Here is a 26,355-nt window from a genome sequence, read left to right on the forward strand (position 1 = left end):
AACACTCGATGCAATCGTTATTCGTGTTGGTATTCATCACGCAGACAGTGGGGTTCCACACAATATTAGACCAGATATTTCATAACTTTATCTTTAGTGTATTACCACCATTAAGCAAAGTAAACATTTGGCGAGTAATGTGCGTCTGTCGAGATAAAAAAACACATACAAAAACCCAACATTTACAAGTCTACCAACTCTATCACTTTTTGAAAAATAATCATAAATCTCCTATATTTACATTGACTTAGGTTACTTACTCACAATTTCAAAAATTATGGTCATTTATTTGCAGTTAAATAGAAGCAAACAGAAAGGTATATGCACGCAAAAGAAATCGTTGTTCAAAGCGTTTATAAATATTACAACTAAAGTACTAGTATGTCTTCCCGTTCAATGACTGAGATGTTTAGCACTAGTAGCTAGAATTTACCAATGGTGGTATTTTGATATTTGTTTAATGTTTGTTGTCTTGTAGTTTAGTGTCTCATATTTAGTGTTTATCTTATCTCGATTTGTGTCCAAGTAAATGGGATCTTGGTTATTTTTCGCTACGCTTTTAGGCCCGTCTCTGTAGTTTCCATTGTTCTTCTTAATCAAAGTTTATCTATTTGTTTCATGTCGGTATTTCAAAAAAAAACATTAACCTTTGACGTGCTGGCATTTGGATGAAGATGAACAAGAATAAATTATATAATGTAAACTACGAGATCAAGAATAGTAGCTGAGCATTTCATAAGGACTATTTGGTGGGAATTTACCGATGATTTCAGTAAAACATGTTTGTTATTGTTAGGAAAACAGTGTGGACAGAAAAGGTAGGAGCAAAGCAGATGCATATCAGCTTAAAGATATTTAAATATATATGACATTGTGTTTGTTATATTATGTTTTACTCGTCCTTCCAGTTAACTATTAAAACGTTGGTACCTATAAATTTAATAAGTTTAACATTTCAAAGTCACCTGTTTGAATCGGTAAACATGACAAATCTTAGAAATGTTAACATTTCCGAGGCCGAATTACACAATCTTATATATGTAACAGATCTCTGGTGATATTAGCATTTATTATATGCCTATCAATTCCCTTATCCAACAGTAAAAATACAGCACGCCGTATTGAAAAATCCGTATCACCATACTGTCGATTTCTGATTCCGTATCATGCGAGTACCGTGTGTAGTCTCAGAACTACGTTCGCGTTGCTAAAATAGCGTGACAAAGAAAACTGGTAAACCTGTCAACTTTTATATCAAACACATAAAACAATAAATAATCTAACTTTACTAACCCTTCAGAAGCATATAAATATTTAACATGGTTCTTCAAAGAATGATAGGCTCAAAGCAGAAACACTTCCGATCTATCTAAACAACTAGATGTTGGCCATTTCGAAGTTCATAAATTAGAATTATCATAAACATGAGCAGCTCGCCAATACAAAGAGGAAGGCGAATTCGCGCCATCGATAGAAATAGGGATTGACTCACAAACTTACCTCAATTTTGCATATAATGATCGTCAAAAAATCCCACGAATACTCACTTCGTTAAAAATGGCCGCGTTACGGATACAGGTAATGACGATTAGTGTATACCCGTAATATGTGTACCGTTTTTGTGTGTTTTATGTACTGTGACATTTAATAATTGTTTTCGTATTAGCATTTTTTAAATTTTGCTAATTTGTATAAACAGTGTTCTTCTTATTTTGCTCAATTAAGTGGATTCTGTAACTTCTGACTTCGTTTCGCTGTAGTAGCCTCCCTTGACCTCAATATACAAAAGTACGTATCTGATTCATACGCGCAAGCCATTTCATATTTTGACATTTGGCAGATGGAGGTAAATTTAAATCAAATTGAAACCGAAAAATAAAAAGGAATAATTAGAAAGACAGGTATATAATAAATGGAATATTATGATAAACCGCTTTTCTAATGACCTGCATCACGTCTTTTTCGGTGTTTACACACCGAACTCGACGTGATACAGGTCATCTGAAAAGCGTCCTATCATAATATCCCCAATGGTCTTTAGATTATTCCAGTAAATTTGCGTAGGACGTGACGAGTACATACGGTTGTCATCTTTTTTTAAATCGCACACGGACAATCTCAGCAATTTATGACATCTAATAAAATTTAATGAAACATCTAAAGAGAATATACGACGTGTTCAAGTGACAAACACAAGTAAAACAAAACACTCCATTCCGCAATACTCTTTAAGTAGCTTTTCACCCTTTTGATTAAAACTATTTGATTTATTGTTCGGAATAAGGATACAACAATTGTATAGCATATTATTAAAGCCCATGAACGAAAACACAAAGGTATATTTCATAAAGAGGTATTTGCTTAATTCCTTCGATATATTACATATATTTGATAAAAGCGTCAATGTATAAAGCAAACAACGACGAAAATAATTTTAACACTAGTTGGGCTTGACAATTGAGTTGGTGTTCACCTATTTGGAACATTAGGGATGTTTATGTGTACATCTGATTTAGGAATATGTTGACAAAGCTAGATCTGTTTGATACAATTATAATGCTGTATGTTTTCCTTCTCAATCTCATTTAAGTTCAATTCAATTTTCAGTAAACAATATTTTTAGGAATGGTTGCAAAAAGGTTCTTATTGACATTAAGTAGGTTCATTCATTTTGAGTAAGTACATTCTAACAATCTTTATATTTTTGTCGTCTACAGATTATTGCGTAAACACTGTTTATATATACCCGACTTACCAATCAGTAACGACTGACTGCTGATTAACTGAAATGAATGTACTAGCAAATTTAAAGTTTATTGCCTTTTCATTGTTTAAAATATTTATTTGATGTATAAGTACAGTCTTATTTTAGTGGTCAACATAATATTTTGTCCAAAGTGAAGTCAGTATTTTACACGTTTTCATATACATATTTAAGTAAATCAGCAGTCATTCATTATTGATTTCATGAGAAGAAGGTTGGAGATATACAGAGTATTTACTTACACAACATAAATGGCTGTACGACTGTATCTCATCAAACTAATTTTTGGAAAGACAATCTTACAACCTTCAATAGTCAGTTATATTTACCGTTTCACCTCATTACAAATGACTGCTAAGTTACTGAAATACATGTATTTGAAAATGCGAAGTTTACTGCCTTGTCGTTGGAAAAAAAATGTTATGTTGTCCACTGAATCAATAAGAAGACAAAACCTCGATGTACAGTGTTTGATTTGCTGTCATTTTGTTGCATGTACACTGTAGTCGTTTTTGAGTTTATTTGTGTCTTTTGTTTGACATATTGTTGGACATTCTTACGGCCATGTTAGCTACGAGTATTAATAAAGCTTGTAAACTCGAAGCTGAACGATTGACAGTCGTCTGTTGTGCAATTTGCTTCACAAAACTATAGTAGTTGCTTTTATTTTTTAACTATTCTCTACCCGATGCACCATTTCCGCAATTTATCAATTTATCTAGGGTTGCCTGCATCATAAGACATATGCTGTTGTTTGTTCAGAAAATGTTTTAAAAGTAATTTTTTCAAATTTAGTTTTAAGGGATAATCATTTTTAACTAGCATTCTTCCACAATAGGGATGGCCATCAGCAATGTACGATTGGAAGAAGGTAGTGGACGCTACGAAGGACGAGTAGAGGTCAGCATTGCCGGTATATGGGGAACGATCTGTGACGACGGCTTCGATATAAATGATGCCAAGGTCGTCTGTAGGATGTTGAATATGACGTAAGAGTTACAACAATTCATATTGCTTTATAAACAGGTATACAAGTTATATGATTCAGTTATTAAATGAAATATACAGATCATGGACCAAAGCTTTTAAATTATTCTTTAGATAATACAATGAAATCTAGAGGAACAACCACAGGTAGTAATATCTATTTTACGAAGTCAGTGTTTAGGGGAACGATGTTTCAAAACACGTTTTTTAAAAAAAATATATATTTCCCAAACAAAGTCATAATTTACAAAAGAAACCATTTCATAAATGAGATTAAGTACTTTCACAACTAGGTCGATACAACGATTCCGTTTATTGTAATATCTATTTCACAGGGCCACCGGGTTTTTGCATCACTCCCGTCGTGGTCAAGGCTCTGGACCTATATACTTACGGAACCTGGCGTGTAACGGTCACGAGACTAATATTAACCAATGTGCGTACGGCATCGACGTCAGCGCTTGTACGCATTCCGACGATGTGTCCGTCATTTGCTCAGGTAAACTTGGAAAACAATTCATTCTGAACCTTGTAGCGATATGATCATGTAAATGAAATACTATTTATATACGTTCGTGCTTATCCAATTTACATATTCGTGTTTGACCAACTAGCAGTATTAGACAACTATCAATTATTAAAAAACGAAAACCTGGTAAAAATAAACTTAGCTATCAATTATAAAATGAATATAGTAATAATTATGAATGTATAAACGTATCGTCCTATATTTCGCTAGAATGTGGGGCCATCAATGTGACAAACGGCCGACCGGATTCCATTTCATCAACCGGAACATCCTTGACCATTTCATGCAAGGATGGATTCAACGCAGATACCTATTCCAGCGTATGTGAAGTGAGAACATGGACAAACAACCCAATCTTTTGCCGCTCATCGCTTAGTAAGTACGCATTCCATATGTACAAATAATTTGGTGTAGATATTTAAGTATATTCAAGTGAACCAGATTTACACGCCAATTCAAAACAAAACTAATGTTGTTGAACACAGATCTTCCTGTATTGTTTTATGTAGAGATACAGACAGTTAGTCAATTTACTGGACAAATTTCTTATTTTCAGAGATCCAGAGTATGCGACTTGCTAATGGGATCGGTCTTTACGATGGTAGAGTAGAATTACAAGTGAACGGATCCTGGGGAACAATATGTGGTCTATCTTCTCTGTCTTCTCAAACAACATATTATTTCTCAACTGAGGAGGCTGAAGTGATCTGCTACAGTATGTTTGGAAAAAGGTATTAAGGAGTTTACCCTTTCGCCTGATTTATTTACCTGATCTAAGATATGATTGTGTTTGGCTTTATTCATTTTGTTACTATATGTTGGCACAGAACACCATATAACTTGCGTTTGATTGCCGAAACTTATTTTTATTCTAGTTGCCGACTATTAATGATACACGCGAAAGGTTTTGAAATTAATGCTTTTATTGTCAATTTCCTCCGTCATTTGGACATTGTTTGTAGCACTGAAGTATTCTCAACCAATAAGTTGAGTACCAACATAATTAAATATGTAACATCCTGATCGACTATTTTCTTGGCGTCTTGTATTTAAGATATATATGAAAACATAGTCATTGGTAGATAAATGTTATAACACAGGAACTGGCAATACGAAGCTTTTGTATATTTTTTGAAATGCACATGGTTTGTTAATAAAGCACACGCAAAACGAACACTAAAGATTGACGTATTATATATTTTAAACACAACACATACATTCAACTAAAAAAATGGAATCCAGAAAATGTAAATCTATTTATAAGTTTTAACTTTATTATATCGACTAATTAACTAATTGTTGTATGTTTAGGTCAATCACATCTTACGATTACTACTCTCGGTATGGACAAGGTAATGGCACAGTTTATATTGACCAGCTGCGCTGTAACGGAAACGAAGAGAGTATCCTCGACTGCAATTACGTTTTGAATACAACATGTTCCCATTATTATGATGCGAGTGTTGCATGTAATCGTAAGTATATGTATAATAGTAGTGAATGGGCCGATAAAGAAGTTAATAATATAGATGTGTTTGTCTTAACAAAAAAATATATTGTATTATCTTACATCTCATAACTGTCCGAAAATTCAGTTTCCCCTCTTAAATATGTGACATGGATATTATCAACCCGAGAGCAGAATGTCACCCGAGGGTTGACAATATCAATGTCACACATGCTGCCATATGATATTTTATTTTACCGAACACAATTAAGTACATAAAAAGTTTTAACAAGTTGTTAATTCATTTAATAAAACAAGTTTAACAAGGTTAACAAAATACAACTTAATAAAATAACTATATCTAGAACAACATTCCACCGTTAATTTCCTGTCGTCTGAAGTTTTCGTGTACACATTAAATAGTGACGTCACAACTGTATGTGTATAAGGGAGGCAGTCACGTCATGATTTAGCTTATATATTGAAACAGTTATTTGCCCTTATATGACATTCAAAATGTCACTGCGGTCACATGACCTTACAGTGAATTTTCGCTTGGTCACGTGTCAAAAATGCTGCAAATGTTTCTGACAGTCAAAATATCTCTTTTTTGGGTAATGGGATTTTACCATTGTAGACAAAAGTGAGGTATGATAATAGAGGAAATTGCGGTTAACGTTCAATCTCATTTAGAAGCCAGTTTTTTTCTAGTTTCCCTGCGATTTTCATATGTTCTAGGGTATTTACTCGGATTGCATAAATAATGCTGCCACTCTTTACCGATCGAACATCATCGTTCATTTTATATAGGGCCATATAGTGTAATCATAAGTGTCTGAATGACCTTATTCATTTTCACACGTTGTATAAGAACATATTTATTTGCGACTGTATGTATAATTTATTTATATATAACTTAAAACTTGAGAAGTTGATGTTATCTCTTTAAAAACAAATATCACTTGACTATACATCTTATGTATAATGTTGCAGTTGCCCCTTTGAATTTCACGGACATTCGTCTTATTGGAAACGACAGTGATGCTGGTCGTGTGGAAATAAAGGCCAATAATACTTGGGGAACTGTGTGCCCTAACGGTATAGCTACAAATACGGCGAATTTTATATGCAAGATGCTAAACATGAGGTAAAGAAGTTCTTTTGAATGCGAAAATTCAATGTCGTTTCAGCTGACGTATTATAACCAATATTTTAATTAAAAAAGTTTAACACTTTTTTTCTTTCTTTTTTTAAATAAATATAAATAAATATCAATCAATGAATTAATCCAACAATCATCCTGATTTCATATCAATTATTGTTTGTTTTAGTTTCACACACTTTTTAACATCTTGGTACGATCCAGGGTCAGCACCGATTTTAGTTGATTATTTGTCGTGTTCCTCATACTATACCACCCTCACCCAGTGCAGCCACACATCGCCGTATCGAGGATATTATACAAAGGGAGACATATTGTCACTTATTTGCTCTGGTATTTATGACAGAGTTATACGTATTCTTATTATGTTGCACGAGGTATAAACAAATTACAATTTACTCGTTTACGAGTCGTATATCTGTTTTTGATAAATATTATTTGTAATTATTTTTAATATGTTCGTTTCAATTTAATCAATCGTTCAGACTGTGGAGAGGCGAACGTTGTTCACGGAAAGATAACAAATTATCACAACAAAACGTTGACGGTGACATGTAATGAAGGATATGACCCTCCGACTATTATACTGCATTGCGTCGATGGCGGTTGGAGTGGAAATGCAACATGTATCGCAGCTGGTTAATACAAAATCTTTCTTAAGCGTTCATTTTTGTTGGAAATTTTGACTTGCAGTACACATAAAATATATACACGTATAATTATTTTACGCGTATGATATATCGTTATATTGTCCTCTGAAAATCAGTTTCAAAATATTGGACTTAAAATAAATGTTTTGATTCATCTTCAATTATTCCGATTTGTTCTAAATGAAACAACACTATTTTATAATACGGTTTATTCCAATAATACTCTCTAACCTAAATTATTATTAAGGCTACCCGCTGGCTATCCAGGACGTCCGACTGTCACATGGACCTTACCATGGAAGGGTAGAGGTAAAGGTCAACAACACCTGGGGGACAATATGCGGCAATGAATATGACTACAGAGACGCTGGTGTTATTTGCAAGATGTTCGGAGTCAGGTATGTACTTTTTAAAGAATTAGTCTATGCATCTATTAATGGAATGTCTATATTTTCCTGACTATGTTTTGCGATTATCTATTCTCACATTTTTTTTCAATTCAGTTTCTTAAAGACAAAGAAGTTTTTCCCCAAGGGCATGATAATAACTCATGAAAAAAGCTAAGCAGACACGACCATGTTTTCTCAAAGCGCACCTTGTGGCCGAACTGAAAAGTTCTTATACTTATTCTTAGACATGCTTTATCGATACCACTCTTTCGAATTATCTATGCATTGTACAGCACAAATAAATCAGTCAGATTCTACTCTTAATAATTTAGTGTAATCTAAAGTGGTTTTTAAAATTCTTAGGAAGTAACACTTTCGTCAGTCTATTTCAGACATACTAAACACACGTAAAACCAAAAGAAACAATGCTTTCTCATTTTTCTTTCAATAATATGTGCGCAGTCAATCCAAAAGTAAGGTTACTGTCGAACTAAATAATCGGTTTAGTTTTGGTTTATTTGATTAAAATATTTTCATGCTCAAGAAAGCTTTCCTATTTTTACGGAAATAATATGGATCACTTACAAAGAAAAGTGTCCATATATGCTCATATCTTATCGGATAATGATTATGTGTGATACAGACATTATGTTTCTTTACTACAAACTGTTGCAAAATCCAGTTTTTGCGTCATATTAATATATATTTTTACCAGCCGTTCAAGTTATGGTAAAGCAACCTATGGAAGAGGACAAGGTCCCATCTATATGACAAATATGGGGTGTACCGGATCTGAGAAAGATATACGAAACTGCAGTTATGCTGTTAAGAATAACTGTACTCATTCAACTGATGCTTCTGTTTTGTGCTACGGTGAGCATCTTAAATGCAGTTGAAGCATTTTGTTAGAATACTTGAAGTATCAATACTTATTATTATTATTATTATTATTATTATTATTATTATTATTATTATTATTATTATTATTATTATTATTATTATTATAGATTACTGTTGACATAAAAATGTCAATATATATATTCAATGCGTAGAATTTCATTGAGTAAGATATAAATTTTTCAGGCCTGCCATTAAATATTTCGGAGGCAAGAATTATCGACGGACCGAGTCAGTATATTGGAAGAGCAGAAATTAAAGTGAACGGAACATGGGGAACAATGTGTGACAGATCTTTTAGCAGTTACAAAGATAGTTATCATTTGTTTTGCAAAATGCTTGGCTTAAAGTAAGTAATTTGAATTATGTTTTTTTATCACTGTTGATCTGTCATTTAAAATGCAATGTATTTTATAAAAAAAAAAACTGTTTATTTTTTAGAGGTGCAGAGTTTTACAGCAATTCCCGATACGGTCAAGGGTCTGGGCCCGTGTATATTGATGAAATAATGTGTTACCCCTCTACTGCTTCTTTAAACGAGTGTCGTTACCGTTCATACAATGTATGCTCCCATCAGCGCGATGTCTCCATTGCATGTTATGGTAAGGCTCTCTAATGATTTAAAATGATTCTAACGCGTGATACATGTAAGTATCAGTTACTTTTTGCAAAGCACTATTTGACGTATAAAGGTTTGCGATGTAAAATATTATGCAATTTTGGTGCCTGGTGATCCCCATATAATTTTGGTATCATATGAGGGTTTAATGTGTAACGGAATAATATGTAAATATTATACTGGTAAAATATATTGCAAACATACTGTTTTGATAATAATGGTCATTTCACTTGATTCATTTTCCGATTTCATCTGTCTATGAAATAAAGAACAAAAAATCGAAACTTTACATGTAAGGAATCAATGAGCAATATCCATTTAAATGATATTCAAATTAAATGGGGTCGCTATGCACCAATAATTAACATTACGGCCGATGGCTTGATGCATCGGAAATCTTTTCTTCAAAATCGAATATCTTAATAAACTTGACTGAGCTCAATGCAACAGCAATTTTATCGTAATTGTTCCCAGTTTGGCCGGGAAAAAGTCGAGAGAACGGGCGAGATATAAATAAAACAAAACACTACAATTATTTTCCACATTCATACAAGCGCACAAGAAAGCGAAACCTCTCTTTCTTATATACTTAATACTAAGAATGCTACTCCTGAACAATTACAGCCTTATTTACCTTAACAAGTGTAAATATGTTTCATACATACCAGTTTTAGTCTTCCTATATAATACAAAATGTTGCTGCGTTGCTTATGCAACATTGCTTCATAACGTAACATCAATTTTGTGCGGTACAAAGTATATACTTTTACTTATGATTTTACCGTGGTATGTTGTAATTACATTATTCAAATTGCTTTCAAGGGCCACCGCTGAATATATCTGAGGTGCGTTTGGTGAATGGTACTGGCCCAGATGATGGAAGAGCAGAAATTCTTATAAACGGAAAGTGGGGGACGATATGTGATGACAGTTTTAATATCAACGACACAGAAGCATTTTGTACGATGCTTGGAAAAAAGTAGGTCCTTGTTTCTTACCCCATACTCATAAATTGTGCGTTGTTTACTTTAACTGCAAATGTAATCAAGGTATTTGGTTGTTTTTAAATATATAAAGGATATAAGTTAGTTGAAATGGTCGCAATTTACGGAGAGGATATTTGAAAGGTGACAGTCTGGAAAACTTTTATTCTACAATTATTGATACTTTGAAAATGAAGGCATTACTTCTCTCACAAATTGTTTTTGCATTTATAAAATACTAGGATCCACCTGCATGTCGAAAAGAAAGCTACGTAAATTACTGTTAATATATCATTGAGATTGTCGTTGTCATTGCATAATTATTCAATGGAAACTTCAGGGACAAGCCCAAAAGCTAAACATTTCAACAACAATGTTTAAAGGCAAACGGATAAAGTCCGATATACATTAAACAAGAAACACAAAACGTGCATAACACCACAAACATACCACACAATAATGCAAAAGCTAAAAAAGACTTAATATAATAAGTTTCAACCAGCAAAAAAACGTACTGTTCATTTAGCATTTCAATTAATTTGAATATTATTTAAGGGCTTTATTCAAAGCTGAAGGAAATGCACATCTAGTTTTTCCTAAAATATTATAGAACTTAACTTTTATTACATTTGGTCAACATAAAATTGGCACAGCCATCAAGTAACGTGCGTACATGACTATTCACAAAGAAGATATATCTTACATGGAAGTACTTACATGTGCGTTCGAACATAATTAAGTATAATGAGATATTCTATTTCTCTATATTTATTAATTCATCTTCTTCGATACAAAGAATGCATGACAGTAAGCGCACTATTAATTTAAAGGTAGTTAAGGTGATTCTTCATAAACTTTTATTATATGTTAAGGAACATGGTGTCTTTTTTAGAGGAGCCCAGTTCTTTACTGCTGCATATCACGGACAGGGGACCGGACCGGTGCACATTGATCGTCTTGATTGCAATTCGTCTAGCCAATCCCTAAGCGATTGTCCATATCTCTACACAAACACATGTAGTCATGCACGAGATGTTTCTGTGGTTTGCAATGGCAAGTAATCCGTTTTCTTCAAACTATGCTTTAATTGCTCTATAAACACACCGTCGACATTGCCTTCGATTGTAATTGAAATCAATCTGATTTGATTTGCCGATGGAAATTTACTTAAGCTGAACAACGCATTATCATTATCCCACGTACAACTGGTCCAATTTGTAGATTGCGGAAAACCGGACATATATTTCTGGGATGCCGGATATTTCAGCTACAAGGGGTCAATCCTTTATGCTGATTGCTCCTACTACAAAAAATATGTAGGAGTACTGGAACTGACCTGTGATAACTTCACCAAAAAGTGGATCACAAACGGAGAGTGTCAGGAATATAGTGAGTACATCATTTCTAGGATTGAAACTAATATACAGAACCGAAATAAATTTTACGTTACGTTTCAATTGTGTTTAACTATTTTTAGGGCTGAAACGTTGTTCTTAGTTCTTTCCGTTATGACAAAAACAACAAGAAAAAACTCAATAAATACAAAACTATAATATTGTGTTTTTCCATTGTAAAGCCTCTTTGAATTCGACATTTAAGGATTTCCACTGGAGGTAACCGATATCCGTTTAGTCAACGGCAGTGCCCCAGGAACTGGGAGAGTAGAATTGAAGTCAATGAACACCTGGGGCACGATTTGTGGAGATGGCTTCGACATTAACGCAGCAAACGCCATCTGCCAAATGACTGGCTACCCGTATGTTATGTTGTAAATGATATGAGAATATGGAGACACGCCAAGTGGCTTAACATTTAACAAAGATGCTGATTGGAGACCTGACATACACTAAACGCCATTCCCTGACCAATTAGCATCAGCAAAATCAAATCAATTCCTAAGTTGGATTGAAATTTTATAACAATTAAGAATTTGCTATATTATTAATTTGGTGTGTATATAATGCAAGAAGTAAACAGTTATTCTCACATATATATTATTTCTTATTATTATTACATATCATTGTTATGAAAAGTTATTAATTTGCACATGTATAAAACAACTTTTTCGATTACATGTTTTTTTCATTGTTCTCTATTTTGCGCTGCTTCATTCTTTAACATGAAGCCGTTTCCCATTGCATTACGAGGTATGACCATTGCATTTGTATATGTTGTTTGCTTATGATTCCTGTGTAAAGCGGGACTATTATATGCTACATACGGTCATATGTTTTATTCGTAATTTGTAATTATAGCCGGTTAGTGTTAAGTTTATTAGTTGAGTAATTTTATAGACAATCAATCCTTTTTTCAGTCCGGCTAAAACATTCTATAAATCGGCCCATTTTGGACCAGGATTTGGACCTATATTCATAGACGATTTAGCTTGTAATGCGAACGCGACGCACATCAACAACTGTTCTTATATCACTGAAGACAACTGCAATCATAACAACGATATATCTGTTGTTTGTACAGGTCTGTTAATTTTTATATGTAAAAAGAAACCTTGCGTACATTTTACATGTGATGCAAAACATAAAGTGATTGAGCTCAGTGATCGCCATAGCAACTTTGTAAAATAGTATAATGTTAACGCTCTACGCATAATTAATACAATTTAACTTAAATAGTTTTATACTAAACTATTTTTTCCGTATTTATTCGATACTATATATCTTTAAAATAATTCTGTTAAACATTCAACAGACTGTGGGAATCCAACGCCAGCCAATGGATTTGTTAATTCGACTCAGTCTCATCTTGGTGCCAAAGTCCATGTTGGCTGCAACAATGGTTATCGATTGAATGGAAGTGAAACGATTGTTTGTGAGCAAAACGGCTGGTCACAATCATTTTGTCAGTTGATTGGTAAAGCAAATTTGATTTTTAACACGTAGTTTATTATCCAGATTATACTCGAATGAATGCGCCATAATAATCGATGGCGGTGTCCACATCGTGCAAATGAATGCGACTAAATATTTAACTATTATTTAAACACCCATACTGATATTCACATGCACTAACTTGATAAGCCATGTATTTAATAATAAGCAGTAGGTATATTTCTTATTTGACTTATTTTTCAAATGGTTCGATTATTAAGTTAGGGATAACAAATGGTACAAGTTCTATATATTAGGACTTAGAAGAAAGTTATTTCAGGTCATAACGAGCATGTATTAACCAAAATATCTAGAATAAAACTATCAAATGAGACAGTAGAGTTAGGCGTAAGTATACCTTAATGATGATGGGGATGAATTGTTGCCGAAAGGAGCAAAAGGCATTGATGTTTAATTGATTGAATTGTTTATTATATTGTATGCATGTGATGCAGTAGTGTTTGCTTAAAATAGCGAAGATATGCAACACAATGTTAATAAATTATATAAATTTGGTTGAAAGTGAAAGTTAACGGGTAAAAAAGATTGTTATATTTAGAAAATGGGTTAAAAACATGACATTTTCTTCTTCTTCTTTTTCTTCTTCTTCTTCTTCTTTTTCTTCTTCTTTTTCTCCTATTCTTATTCTTCTTCTTCTTTGCTTAACCTTGAAAGTACCGAGTTAAAGTTATCATAGTCAATAAAACATTTCAAATTTAAATGATAGGACGTACACTTGTTTTATTCATGCGTGATGGTGTGGAGTTTGTGTTTTTGTGTGTGCGTGTGTGTGTCTTGTGATGATTTTGTGTTATTTGATATAGTTTAAACAGTGTCGCTTCTGCTCAGATTGCGGAGATCCTACGCCAATGTATGGTTCAAGTAATGTAACAACTACAGGAAACGGAACTATAGTTGAAATCAACTGTGACGAAGGATATACCATGGAAGGCAGCGCAATAATCTCATGCCAAGAAAATGATACATGGACAGACTCAACGATTTGCCAAATAGTTGGTAGGGAAACGGTGGCTTATTTTATTGGAGTTTTGCAATAATCTCAAAACGTAACAGTTTGTATTGTAAATCAGTATTTTGTTACATTACGTAGGCTTCTGAGCTTTTCATTTGTAGGTTGTGGACATCCCAAACATCCAAATGTGGACTTTATTTTACCAACGAACAAAACGACATTTGGGTCGTTTGCAGTTGCGTCATGCTCAATGGGATATGGTCCTACAGGTTCAACTACTATCCAATGCCTGGCCAATTCATCTTGGGAAAGTTTTCCAACTTGCGAAATAGTCGGTAGGATATTTGTTGAATTCGCTAAAATCTTGCAATTTAATTTTGTTTACTTGTTAACACTTTATAAACTTTATTCTTGTAAATAACTATAATGTAATCGTAACAATACCAATGCAGATTGTGGAAACCCAGTTCCGAGTGGAGGTATGGCAAATGATAGTAGTACAACATACGGAGCGGTTGTTTTTATCACTTGTACAAGTGAAGATGTGAAAGGAGACCCTGTAATTACCTGTCAACAAGATGGCACATGGAGCGATTATCCTACATGCAATGCATCAGGTATAACTTGATAGAGCGTTAAATCTGTTCTAAACTTTCATTTATTACTCGCAAATCTGCATGTTCAGCATAATATTACACCTTGCTCGTATTGCGTACATAGATCAACCGCTGATTTCAATTTTGTTTTTCTGATCTTTCATTGTTTATCATTTGCTTGCTCCGTTTGTGCCCCTTCTTTTCGAAATTAATAAAACTCCTTGTGGTGCGTAAGAGTTTGGATGGGTGTATACATTGCGAAATATATTTACCCTTATTCCACCTAAAGGAATGCTCTCGTTTACAAACAAAATCAATCGGATAATTTCCTGGATAAATTTCCAGTACTTATAAACATATTTTATTTTTAGTAGCAATGCCATTGAACTGGATTTTTATTTTGCATTACTCGCAATAAATATTGTATACACACCTAGGGCTTTCATTAAGTCATGGTTACTATTTGTTCTCTACTACGAACACTGTTTCAAATACACAGTGCGTATACTCGTATTTTAGTTATCCACTAACCTTTTGGAATTTCAGACTGCGGAACGATATCAGTTCCAAATGGTAAGGTAAATACATCACTGGGCACGACTATTGGAAGTAATGCTATCGTGAAATGCAATGCAGGATATTTTGTTAATGGTTCGTCCAGGATCGTTTGTACTGACAAAGGTTGGGACGGAAATCTAGTATGTTTCAAACAAGGTATGAAAGTATGTTAAACAATATACCAATTATTTAGTTCTTCTTCTGCTTTAATACAAATGAGGTATTGTCCTGGTTATCAACGTCTTCGTATTCGCCTTTATAGTAGGCGATCAAAACCCTTAACTTTTGGCCTAACGCAAAATCTTCTAAAATATTCAAATAAAGGTTGCTAAACACGTTTAAACGGTTATAGCAGGCCCATAACTATGTCTTAAATAAATGTAGAACTATGTACATTATTACATTTAGAGGAAAGAAAAACACACGCACAACAGTTGGCGTCATATTTCAATCTGGTATATAGCTTTCACAAACTTTTTAAGATTGCGGCGACTTTCTGGTAAGCAACGGTCACGTGACGTATTTTGATGGCACACTTTTTGGGGATGTAGCACAAGTTGATTGCGACACAGGATTTTCTATCCAAGGTGATGCAACTGTAACCTGCGAAGATGGTCCAGCATGGAGCAGCATTCCAAGCTGTGAAATTAAAGGTTAGAAGAAAATAAGTGTCTTAATGTTATAGAAGTATTTCTTTACGTATTATTAGTATACTCATAATAAATTTATTAAAATAAATGTTTTTTTCATAAGGTATGCAAAACTGTACCTCTTATTAATGCGCGTTTGAACAAATATAGTAAGGTTAATAATTTTACTTGAAAATTGCATAAGTATTGTTTATTGAATTGAAATAGTAAATTGCAAATTTAAATCAGCTGTGACCGATACGGCAAATTGTTTCCAAACAACATTACTATTTGGATTACCATCTAGCAAACGTGATAAAACAAATACGATTATTGATGAGTGCTATAAGACGTTTAAAGGAAATGATGTTAAACATTTTTTTCAACTTAAACGTTTACACATGGTCGACTTAAAATCAAACATTTGGTTAACCTTCTACGAATTTGAAGAAGTATACAAATGCAATAACATTAAAGATTCGCCATTATTCTGTTTAGACTGTGGGTCGTTGAAAGAGCCTGGATCCGGAGGAGTAACGGTGGATTTAACAACCTATAATTCAACCGCTGAATTCAAATGTGATGACGGCTATTTTTTGTTTGGCGATGCCGTGCTGGTCTGCATGTCAGAGGGGAAATGGAGTAGTGATCCTCCAACATGCTTGAAGAAGTGTAATTGTTAAAATTATAATATCTTTTAATCTCGTTCTGAACATGCATACTAATTTATAATGACACATATGCGTCTTTGTCTGTTAGCCACGTGGCATACACAAAATGTATAATGGTGCATTATAGGAAGAATATTAGATGTAAGTTAAAACTTCTTTGTCTGGGTATTTTTGTATATTGCTTGAGTTGTAGTTTCATTTGACACACGGTTTGTTTTAATGTATCAAGCACTTTTACAATTATTATTGTTACTGTTACATTACAGCGGCCATCGACGGTCCATGCGACTCGCCGGATAATTGCGCAGCTAAACAAGCAGTGTGTTCCAACAAAATTTGCTTATGTTCTTCTGGAATATTCAACGATGCCTTGAACACATGCGACATAAGTAAGAACTGTAATTCGTTCTATGTTTTGAAACGATTTTTCAACCAATGGTACATACTAATGTTACATTTCATTACTTTCTAGTGCCTTTACTTCCTTTTGGAGAGATCACAAATGACCGGTTCGTAAATAAACGTTGCAGTGAGAAAATCTCGTTTGCTCCGGGAATTCCAGTTTTTAGTAAAACGTATTTTGATTTGTATGTAAGTATTTCATATTGTTGTTGCTTTCTTGGATTTACATTGTGAAACTCACGTATGCTTGAGTTCTGAATTGACATAGCTAATGTGACTATGTGATGAAACACGTGTGACAATTTTATCTTTTGTCATATGGTCTAGGTTTGTTTAAACGGAATAGTAAGCTTTGAGAGAGAATACCAAAAGCCGACACCTCCATCTGATAGATTTGACCTTTTAAAGTTTGGTGAACGGGTTTTGATTGCACCGTATTTTTCTGATTTCAATCCCAAAAATGGTCGGGTCTCGTTTAGAACATACGACATATTGAAAAACAACAAGGAACTGGAAGATAATAGAGACGTTATTTCGACGGTCGATCACGTCGTGGAAACGTTTGGTGGGGTGCCTTTATTCAGTACAAAATTCTTGCTTATAGCTACTTGGGAAAACCTTGAAAATAAGGGTCAAGGACAAGGCTCGGATAAAGAGGTGAGAAAATAAGTTGTTCACATTTCAAACTAGCTTTAGATGTAAAACGAAAAAATAATTCATAATATAATTACTTTTGACTTCCAGTATTTGTTTTTTTTTGTTTTATTTCAGTCTGTTACTTTTCAACTGAATTTAGTTAGCGACGGATCGCATACGTTTGCACTGTTTACCTACGGAAATGGGGAGATGTTGTGGAACTTGAGAAAGCAAGATCCAAAAATCTGGATTGGATATTATGCCCAAAATAATAGCGTTTATACGCATCCATTTTCTTTTTCAAACAATGCGTTAAGAATGGATACTGTGGAACTTGGTCAATCCGCAAGTGAGTAACACTGCATTCATTTAATAATGAAATCTTTGCTACCAACTAATTAAAATATCGTTCATGAAAATGAAAATGTTTTATTTCAGAACTAAAAGGAGTTGTGCTGAGACCGTTAACGCTATATGGAAAGACAAAACAAAACTATGCCGTGAACTGTATTTCCTGGTACAACAAAAACATTCATGAAAAGTTTCGCATGAATCAAATTTCGTCGAACCTTCCACATTGCCCTTGCGATATAGACCTGGGGAGATTTGACCCATGGTTCTGGAACCTTCAGAAGTATAGGAGGTATGGCCAACAAGGCTACGGTTGTGTTGATATGCTGCAACGACCTGACAGTAAATATACCCAATACGGCAAGGTAATTTGTCAATAGTCTTTGGACATTTTTTTTCGAAATAAAAACCGGCATAGCTCAGTAGAGTTTTTTTCTTGCTGTGATGGTCACTCGTTCAAAAAAGATTGCCTTTCAAAATCGTCAAGCAGTTATGACGGTACTCAAACATATCCATCAAGCGTTATTATACTGCAAACAATGTTCTTGTGCTGATATTTTATGTAATAAGTCTTTATTTCAGTCATGCTGCTATGACCTGAATGCGAGATTTCTAATGTTTGAGCGACCGTTGGCCGGATCATTTAGAATGTTCAACCCACATATACTTACCAACGAAAAACAACATTATGAAAACGACATTCTACCGAAAGATTGGTGCTGTAACCTATCTGGTTTTTGTGACCATTATTATGAACTTCGTCCAACTGGCTCCTGTTACAGAAAATCACCATATTCCTTTGGTATTGTTGTGCTGACTGTTGATATAATGTTTTAACAGTTTACGCATCTGATAATTACGAAAACGAGTATTAATGGTTATTCAGTTTGGAGATAAGCCTGAAAGATATATCCTGCTACCATTTTGTACGTACAATTTCTGTTTTGCTTTCTGTTTCAGGAGCATTTTGGGGAGACCCGCATTTCCAAACACTAGACTTAATGAACTTCACTTTCAATGGTCTAGGAGAATTTACCTTACTTCAGATTGAGACAGCAAACATAAGTTATTATCTTCACGCAAGGACTACACGCGCTTTAAAACAAGATGGAAATTTTTCTGACGCGACTATTTTCAGCGCTTTTGCATCTATGGACAATACAGGGGCGAATGTCCATGTTGAATTAAACCAAGCAAAAACAGGTTCAGTCTTATCAACATAAACCAGAACATGCTACCCTTAGTAATATCTGAGTTACCTTTAATTCACTGCTGGTAACATGACGTTACTGTTGTGTTTTGGGGAAAACATTACTTACAGGTATCAATTTAGTTTTTTAAAGCACCTGTTAAACATTTTGTACATGCTTTAACCAAAAATCATTGTTTATATGAAGGTCTGACCATTTACGCCAACAAAGTCGACATTTCGGGTCATTTTCAAGATAACCCAGACTTCAACTTTTCGAGCAATGGAACAATTCTTTTGGCAAAATCTGGTGGCTCATTGTTCGCCGTCTTTCAAAAAAGTGGCAAGTACTTAGTAGCTATATATTTTGTTTTCCATGAAAACATTATGTATTATAAATAGCTTTTGAAAAAACTTAACATGTTTACAAATGTTCAAACGCGGGAATGTCTTTACTGTTTCAGGAATTGCACTTAACATTTCTGTTAACGTAGGAATGTTATCACTAAGCACAATTGTTCCTGACACATTTAATGGACTTACGAAAGGACTTCTTGGAAATTATGATGGTGATCCTGCGAATGACTTTCAGATGCCGAATGGAACCATTTTGAAAGCAAACATGACAGAAAGAGAAGTATTTGAATATGGAAAGAACTGTAAGTTATTCACCTACATTATAATGGTTTTAAAAATCTTGCAGGAATGTATATGAGTTAGACAGGTAAAATTGAGCTACGTTCCATATTGTTAAGATAACAAAGAAAAGTAGAAAAGTAAAATACAAACATATTATGATTCATACTCAGCGCATCTAATTATTTCGTCAGAGGAATTATTCACACACACACGCACGCACATATATATGGTTTGAAAGATTACAATTGCAGAGGAATTTATCTTCAATTAAATGGTAAAAAAACGATAATGCTCTTTATTGAAAAATCTCGTAAACGAAAACAAGTTTCAACACAGCATACCGCATGCTAATAGTTATCTAGCACAATTTTTTATTCAAAATGAAATTACTCTTTCAGGGGAAATTAGTACAAACTTATCAGCTTTCGTTTATCCTGACGGAAAGTCGCACGACGATTATCACAATAAAACTTACATACCAAGCTTTCTTGATGAAGCTGACAAAGATAAAATCAAAACGGCCGAAAACCTGTGTGGCGGATCTCAGAATTTTGAATGCATCTTCGACTACGTTTTTACGGATCTCGAGGAAGTTGGTAAAATGACAAATGCGATAAAAGGACAAGTGGAATCCTCTAGAAAAGAAATAGGTACGTATTGCTTACGTATCTAACGCTAAAACCAACAATTACCCCTTGATGCAACCAAATATTACTCGTTTACCCTTTGACATGGTATAAATGTCATCTTCCTTCAAACTTCGATCATATTTTCTATTTTCCCGCGTTTTTTTTTAGAAAAAGTATACTTTCTTTTCTAAAATTCATTAAGACGACACTTTTCTAGTATTCTCCTATTTGGATAGTCTTTATATATCAATGCATATTGTTATACATTTGTTACAGAGGAAGAACTCCCGTTTTTGCAAGGCTGTTCAAGTCTTAACATCACCAAAGGAGAAAGCATTTCGTGCACGTTAAATCATTCACAGAATGACAATATTTACTTTTTGAAGAACAATATTGGTGCTGTTTACCATAAGACAAACTCAACATTATCTTTCATTTACAACGATTCATCTGAAGTGCAGCTGAGGTAATCTTTACGTATAACTGATCATTCACTATAATGGCATGGTTATTTTTTATGAAATATTGTGTTTTAAAAACACAACGAAAAATACAGGGACGCCGAAAATATAATCAATATCTTGTTTGGTAGTGATGAAAGCCCAGCGAACAAAGTGAAAATATCACTGAAAAGCAACACAATTCATACAAACATAAAACTGTCATTATAAAATGTTAGTGTTACATTTTATATTTTTTGGTTTTTTAGTTTTGTAGCTAAGAACACGCAAAACCGATCCTCAACGGCAGTAAATCCTCATATTCTTCTCTGTACGGGATGTAACGGTCGCGGTAACTGCAGTGGAACTCCGCGGGGAAACGCGTCAGAAAATGGGCAGTTTCTGAAGGACACCTGTATATGTGAAATCGGATACGAAGGTGACTACGTTACGTGTTTCGAAAACATCATAAGAGTAAATACCTGTTTTATGTGTATCGTTTTGCTTGCAGTAACTTTATAAATACATAGCAAAAGTAGCAAATTATTTTCCAGGATTCGATTGCGAAAAACAGGTTGACGGATGCGCAGCGGAGCCATGCCCTCTTGATTGGAACTGCAATAATCTAAGCATAGAACAAATACAAGAAGGAAAGGCGTATACATGTGGTCCGTGCCCTATAGGCTTTATTACAGATACAGACAACGACACATGCGAAGGTTTATATTAGTTTCCTTCATAAGAAAATAGTGTTACACATATACATGTATCTGTGTTTTGATATTTCTAAGATATTTTTAAATCTTTTATTCACCTGTTTAGATATGACATAGTTAAAGATCTGTAAATTGATTTAAAAAAATAATATTACATAACCATTGTTAATATGTGATCATCTAACACTATAGATGTTGATGAGTGTTTGTTTGAATCAAACGTTTGTGACGTCACATCAACCTGTCAAAACACAGACGGTAGTTTCATTTGTTTATGCAACACGGGGTACAGAATGGATGATAACAACCGATGCAATGGTGAGTATACACTTAACAACTTTTCTAATGATCAGTTTTCAAAGTCCAATATACTTGAATGTAAAATAGAAAAGGGCATTGACAAAAGCGACGTCATATTTCAATCAAATTACATTTTGTTATTTTTAATCAAATGAAAATAGACGGGCAATACACCCTTAAATTTTCATATTCTTGAATATCAGCTCAATGGAACTATCGACATATTATCTAAAGACCAGTACGAAAAAATCTGTTTAACATTCAGATAAGCTGATACGTTTGCTAGTGTTATATCCTTGCTTGATGCGTGAATCTGTTAACAAACAAAACGTTAAGATGTTTATATAAGCTTAAATAATATCCAGCAAATTAAAACACGGAACACACAAAGCAAACGCTTTATAACTAGGCTATTTTTGCATCATGCAGTAATCTTAAATTCAATAATCCTGAAAAATGATTTTTCTAGTAAAAAACAACACTATTTTAAATTAAAGCATCTCAAGATTAATTAATAGCGGCTGAAATATATTTACAGTTCCATTTAATGAGTAAGATTAAACAAAACTGCAATGACATTATTCTAAACAGAAATGTTTCCAGAAAACACAGAAACTACAGGGATGTTGCAAGATGTTAGAATTAACTAGCCCATTAAAAGGCACATGGGTAAAGGCTAAAACACACTACACTACAAAGCACGGACACAGTCACATATACTATACATCTAAAAAAATATCTCTATATCAATTAATGCTAGGTAACATTTTGCCTTGGCATGTGCGGATAGGACATAGTTAAGGCATCTTTATTCGATTCACTTGCATTTCAGATATCAACGAATGCAACGAGGCTTTACACAACTGTACACACAAGTGCAACAACTTTGATGGAGGATTTAACTGCTCTTGCCCACAAGGCTACAACCTTAACCAAGCGGCCTGGACATGCATTAAAAGTGGGTGATATTATTTCAAATAGAAAACAATTACTTTATTAAAATACGGTATTTCTATTTTACTTTAATTATCTATTTTATTTATCAGTAATGCTTCAATCAATGTTTTACAAGAAATAACAAATAATTTATGTGTAGATATTTGTTTTTTAAATTATCTCAAGCTGATGTATTTCAGTTACATTTATTTTGAAAAAGTTAATGAATGCGTTGAATATGCCGTATGCGAAATTGTCAACGAATAACCACATGGCCTTGCTTTTAGATTCATCTTTAAATTGTTCGGAATGTCATCAAGCTTCTGGTTGTGAAATCATAAAAAATGAAACCAAATGCTTTTGTGTGGATGGGTTTGAATTAGATGACAGTGGCAAGAAATGCAAAGGTATATCAAATTACATGTATAAAAAAGAAGTGAATAATGTATATTGAAAATAATATTTTTTTCGAAACTAATGACTATGACACGATTAAAAAAACCTTAATAAAATATAAGGATAAACATATATTTTACAATATATATGTAAGATTAGCAAGTATTCATATATGTGCATTTAATGATTTGCATTAGTTATGAATATGCATTGCTGAATAATATAACCTAATGACTTTTGACTTGGCTGATTTCAGATGTGGACGAATGCACCAGAGGTGTGTGCTCCCAAGGCTGCACAAACACGAATGGGAGTTTTCAGTGCTCCTGTTTTGCTGGGTTCGAACTTGTTGACCGTGCAAATTGTAAAGGTTGTAAATCATTATCAGTACACTACTTTATGCATGATTATTGTGCTATTAAGAGTGTTTCAAACTTGAAAACTAAAGGTTAATGTATTATAATAGATTTTATTAAGAATTAATTATCTTTACGACGGCAAACCATGAATAACACATCACAAGTATTGTTAAGGAATGTATCACCTACAGGTGGGTTTGTTATAATTTTAGAAAACTTCAATGTGCCGTTTAAGATTATTATGATCCGTTAAAGGGTTGCGGAAGTTACGTATATTGGAGAATGAATGCAGTCATTTGTTTTGGTTTTTATTCCCTTTTTTTATTTCAGAATGTGATACCAACAAGTGGGGTGTTAACTGTTCAAACGAATGCCAATGTACCGGTCAAGGGGCCGAATATTGTGATCCAGTGAAAGGGTGTATATGCCTACCTGGTTGGGAAGGCGCAACATGCAATGATGATATTAATGAATGTAACCGGACTTACGACATGTGTGGAGATGTGAAAAAAGAGTGTGTGAATAGCCTTGGGTCATATGCTTGCAGTTGTTTTGACGGATTTACAGAAAACGAAGACGAAAAGTGCATAGGTATTTGTAATTCAATAACTTGAATTTTACGAATTTATGCGATTTAATGTTTTCAAACAGTCGTGAAAGCTACCTAGGAACATATAAGGACAGTCTCCATTTTTGCAATGGGAAAGGAAGCTCAACATCAATCCTGAGATACCGAGTTCGAATCATGCTGGAGATCAATATTCTTTTCATGTTTTCTCCTCTGCGTTTCTTTGTCATCCTTATAATTATAGCTTTTGTTTGATTTTCTACCGTCTTACCTTAAATGTATATATATATATATTTATGTATTTAAAAATTGGGAAACAAAATTGCATTATTCGGTGTTCGCTTCATTCAGGGTTCCCCTAAAATTCAGCTACTCCATGCGGTACAAAAAGTAGGACAGAATATTTATATCTGTAATGTCAACTTTTGTCAGAAAATCCTTTAAATTGGTTTTGGATATATATTTTTTGGTTTAAAGGCATAACATCGATAGTACTTTGAACAACACTCTTAAATCGCAATTTACATTTAATATTTAAGAGTATTTAGAAGATGTGTTTATGCATTCATAATTTAAAATAATGTTATCTATTTATGGAAGGGTTTGTTTGTTCCAAGAGAGCGTGTACATTTATAAAATATTTATGTAGCTTGACTAAAAACAGCGTTAAAACAAGATTACTTATTTCCAAAACTGACGGTAGATTAATCAATATGATGATTATGTCTATCATTAACAGATATGGATGAATGTGCCAATCCGTTAACCCGTAACTGTCACCCTGAAACACAGAGGTGTGTTAACACGTTAGGCGGGTACACATGTGAATGTGTGAACGGGTACACAAGAAATGGTTCTTCTTGTGAAGGTATTGCTTTTTTGTCTAAAGACAATAAATAATGGACATGAGATGTGTTTACAAAGACAATAACTGTAAATTTATTAAATCAAGTGCAGTAAATAGGCTCTAAAATTATCTTAATTCAATCAAATACTTCCTACATACTTATTTTGTATTTTGCTAAGAAAGTTATATTTCAATCAGTACGGTTCGACTTTACCAAAGATAATGTGGTTTCTTGTGATGTTACAAATGTCTAAGAAAGGAATTGAGTAACATCAGCAATAGTTGTTTAATATTTAAGCAAAATAGAGTAAGAACAATAAGCAATATGTTTTCAATTTTAGATGTAAACGAATGCAACCTGCAGATATCAGGTTGTGCACAAATGTGCGACAACAAGGCTGGCTATTACAACTGCTTTTGCCACTTTGGCTACACGCTCAATGACGATAGGAAAACATGCACAGAAGGTAAATCTGAGTGTTATTCAACTTGTTGAGATCTTTCAAAGCCAATCATGCTTTTAAAGGCACAATTTGGTTCGGTAAAGTTATTCAATCTTTTTATCGTTAATTATCAATTTCTCCTTGTAAATGGAAACTCTATTTTGAAGAATCCAAATTGCAAAAAAAGAGAGAGTCAAAATGCCTTAACACTTGATTTCTTTTAAATCGTAAACGATTTTCAACTGTTAATCGAGCCTCTATTTTCAACAGTAGATATGAACAATATATAATTCTTTTCTTCAAAACAGACAGACGAAATGCCTTAAAACTTACAAATCTGTTGAAATGCAATAAAACTGTTTTTAATAAATTTTGTCTTTGCATAAAAAAACCTTATGGCTAAAAAAACTTTTGAAAAGAAAAGAAAATTATGTTCTGTGTCATCACGGTTCTTGCCGTTTGGTTTCATTTTTAATACTTGAGTGAAACAAGAACATTGTTGTTCAGCATGTGAAGAAAATAATAGGTGTTTCCCATTGTTGTAGGTTTGTTATTTAGCTTGGCCCTGTAGTTCCATGCAAATCTTTAACTATTTTTTTAAACCGGTTAAACCTGATGCACTTGCAAGAGCAATACTGTGACAATGTGTTTTGCGGACGAGTTGTTTCATTATGTTTTTGTGTGCCCATATTAAAGACAGATAATTGTATTGCTGAAGCAATTAAGGCTTTAGAATTGGATCGAGTTTAAGTAATCCAACAT

At 33.6% G+C, this 26,355-nt stretch overlaps 1 protein-coding gene across 1 annotated transcript in view; it reads left to right on the top strand.

The window, feature by feature from the left end:
- Nucleotides 1-26,355, top strand: part of LOC128214705 (uncharacterized) — a 41,908-nt gene that overhangs the window by 4,366 nt on the left and 11,187 nt on the right. Inside the window, exons 2-45 of the mRNA XM_052921327.1 lie at nt 3,603-3,753; nt 4,087-4,250; nt 4,491-4,655; nt 4,837-5,011; nt 5,592-5,755; nt 6,721-6,874; nt 7,059-7,222; nt 7,375-7,527; nt 7,787-7,937; nt 8,644-8,801; nt 9,012-9,174; nt 9,267-9,427; nt 10,267-10,423; nt 11,320-11,480; nt 11,649-11,816; nt 12,027-12,183; nt 12,742-12,905; nt 13,137-13,298; nt 14,165-14,332; nt 14,450-14,623; nt 14,741-14,905; nt 15,431-15,598; nt 15,925-16,095; nt 16,570-16,743; nt 17,009-17,131; nt 17,215-17,333; nt 17,472-17,801; nt 17,916-18,129; nt 18,219-18,496; nt 18,714-18,933; nt 19,092-19,334; nt 19,529-19,663; nt 19,785-19,979; nt 20,358-20,609; nt 20,865-21,054; nt 21,298-21,467; nt 21,583-21,747; nt 21,937-22,062; nt 22,877-23,002; nt 23,268-23,387; nt 23,633-23,746; nt 24,066-24,326; nt 25,043-25,171; nt 25,492-25,617. Coding sequence (XP_052777287.1) covers nt 3,603-3,753; nt 4,087-4,250; nt 4,491-4,655; nt 4,837-5,011; nt 5,592-5,755; nt 6,721-6,874; nt 7,059-7,222; nt 7,375-7,527; nt 7,787-7,937; nt 8,644-8,801; nt 9,012-9,174; nt 9,267-9,427; nt 10,267-10,423; nt 11,320-11,480; nt 11,649-11,816; nt 12,027-12,183; nt 12,742-12,905; nt 13,137-13,298; nt 14,165-14,332; nt 14,450-14,623; nt 14,741-14,905; nt 15,431-15,598; nt 15,925-16,095; nt 16,570-16,743; nt 17,009-17,131; nt 17,215-17,333; nt 17,472-17,801; nt 17,916-18,129; nt 18,219-18,496; nt 18,714-18,933; nt 19,092-19,334; nt 19,529-19,663; nt 19,785-19,979; nt 20,358-20,609; nt 20,865-21,054; nt 21,298-21,467; nt 21,583-21,747; nt 21,937-22,062; nt 22,877-23,002; nt 23,268-23,387; nt 23,633-23,746; nt 24,066-24,326; nt 25,043-25,171; nt 25,492-25,617 — 7,548 coding nt within the window. The remainder of the gene's footprint in view (nt 1-3,602; nt 3,754-4,086; nt 4,251-4,490; nt 4,656-4,836; nt 5,012-5,591; nt 5,756-6,720; nt 6,875-7,058; nt 7,223-7,374; nt 7,528-7,786; nt 7,938-8,643; nt 8,802-9,011; nt 9,175-9,266; nt 9,428-10,266; nt 10,424-11,319; nt 11,481-11,648; nt 11,817-12,026; nt 12,184-12,741; nt 12,906-13,136; nt 13,299-14,164; nt 14,333-14,449; nt 14,624-14,740; nt 14,906-15,430; nt 15,599-15,924; nt 16,096-16,569; nt 16,744-17,008; nt 17,132-17,214; nt 17,334-17,471; nt 17,802-17,915; nt 18,130-18,218; nt 18,497-18,713; nt 18,934-19,091; nt 19,335-19,528; nt 19,664-19,784; nt 19,980-20,357; nt 20,610-20,864; nt 21,055-21,297; nt 21,468-21,582; nt 21,748-21,936; nt 22,063-22,876; nt 23,003-23,267; nt 23,388-23,632; nt 23,747-24,065; nt 24,327-25,042; nt 25,172-25,491; nt 25,618-26,355) is intronic.

This window comes from Mya arenaria, chromosome 13, assembly GCF_026914265.1.
Source record: "Mya arenaria isolate MELC-2E11 chromosome 13, ASM2691426v1".
Lineage (NCBI taxonomy): Eukaryota > Metazoa > Mollusca > Bivalvia > Myida > Myidae > Mya > Mya arenaria.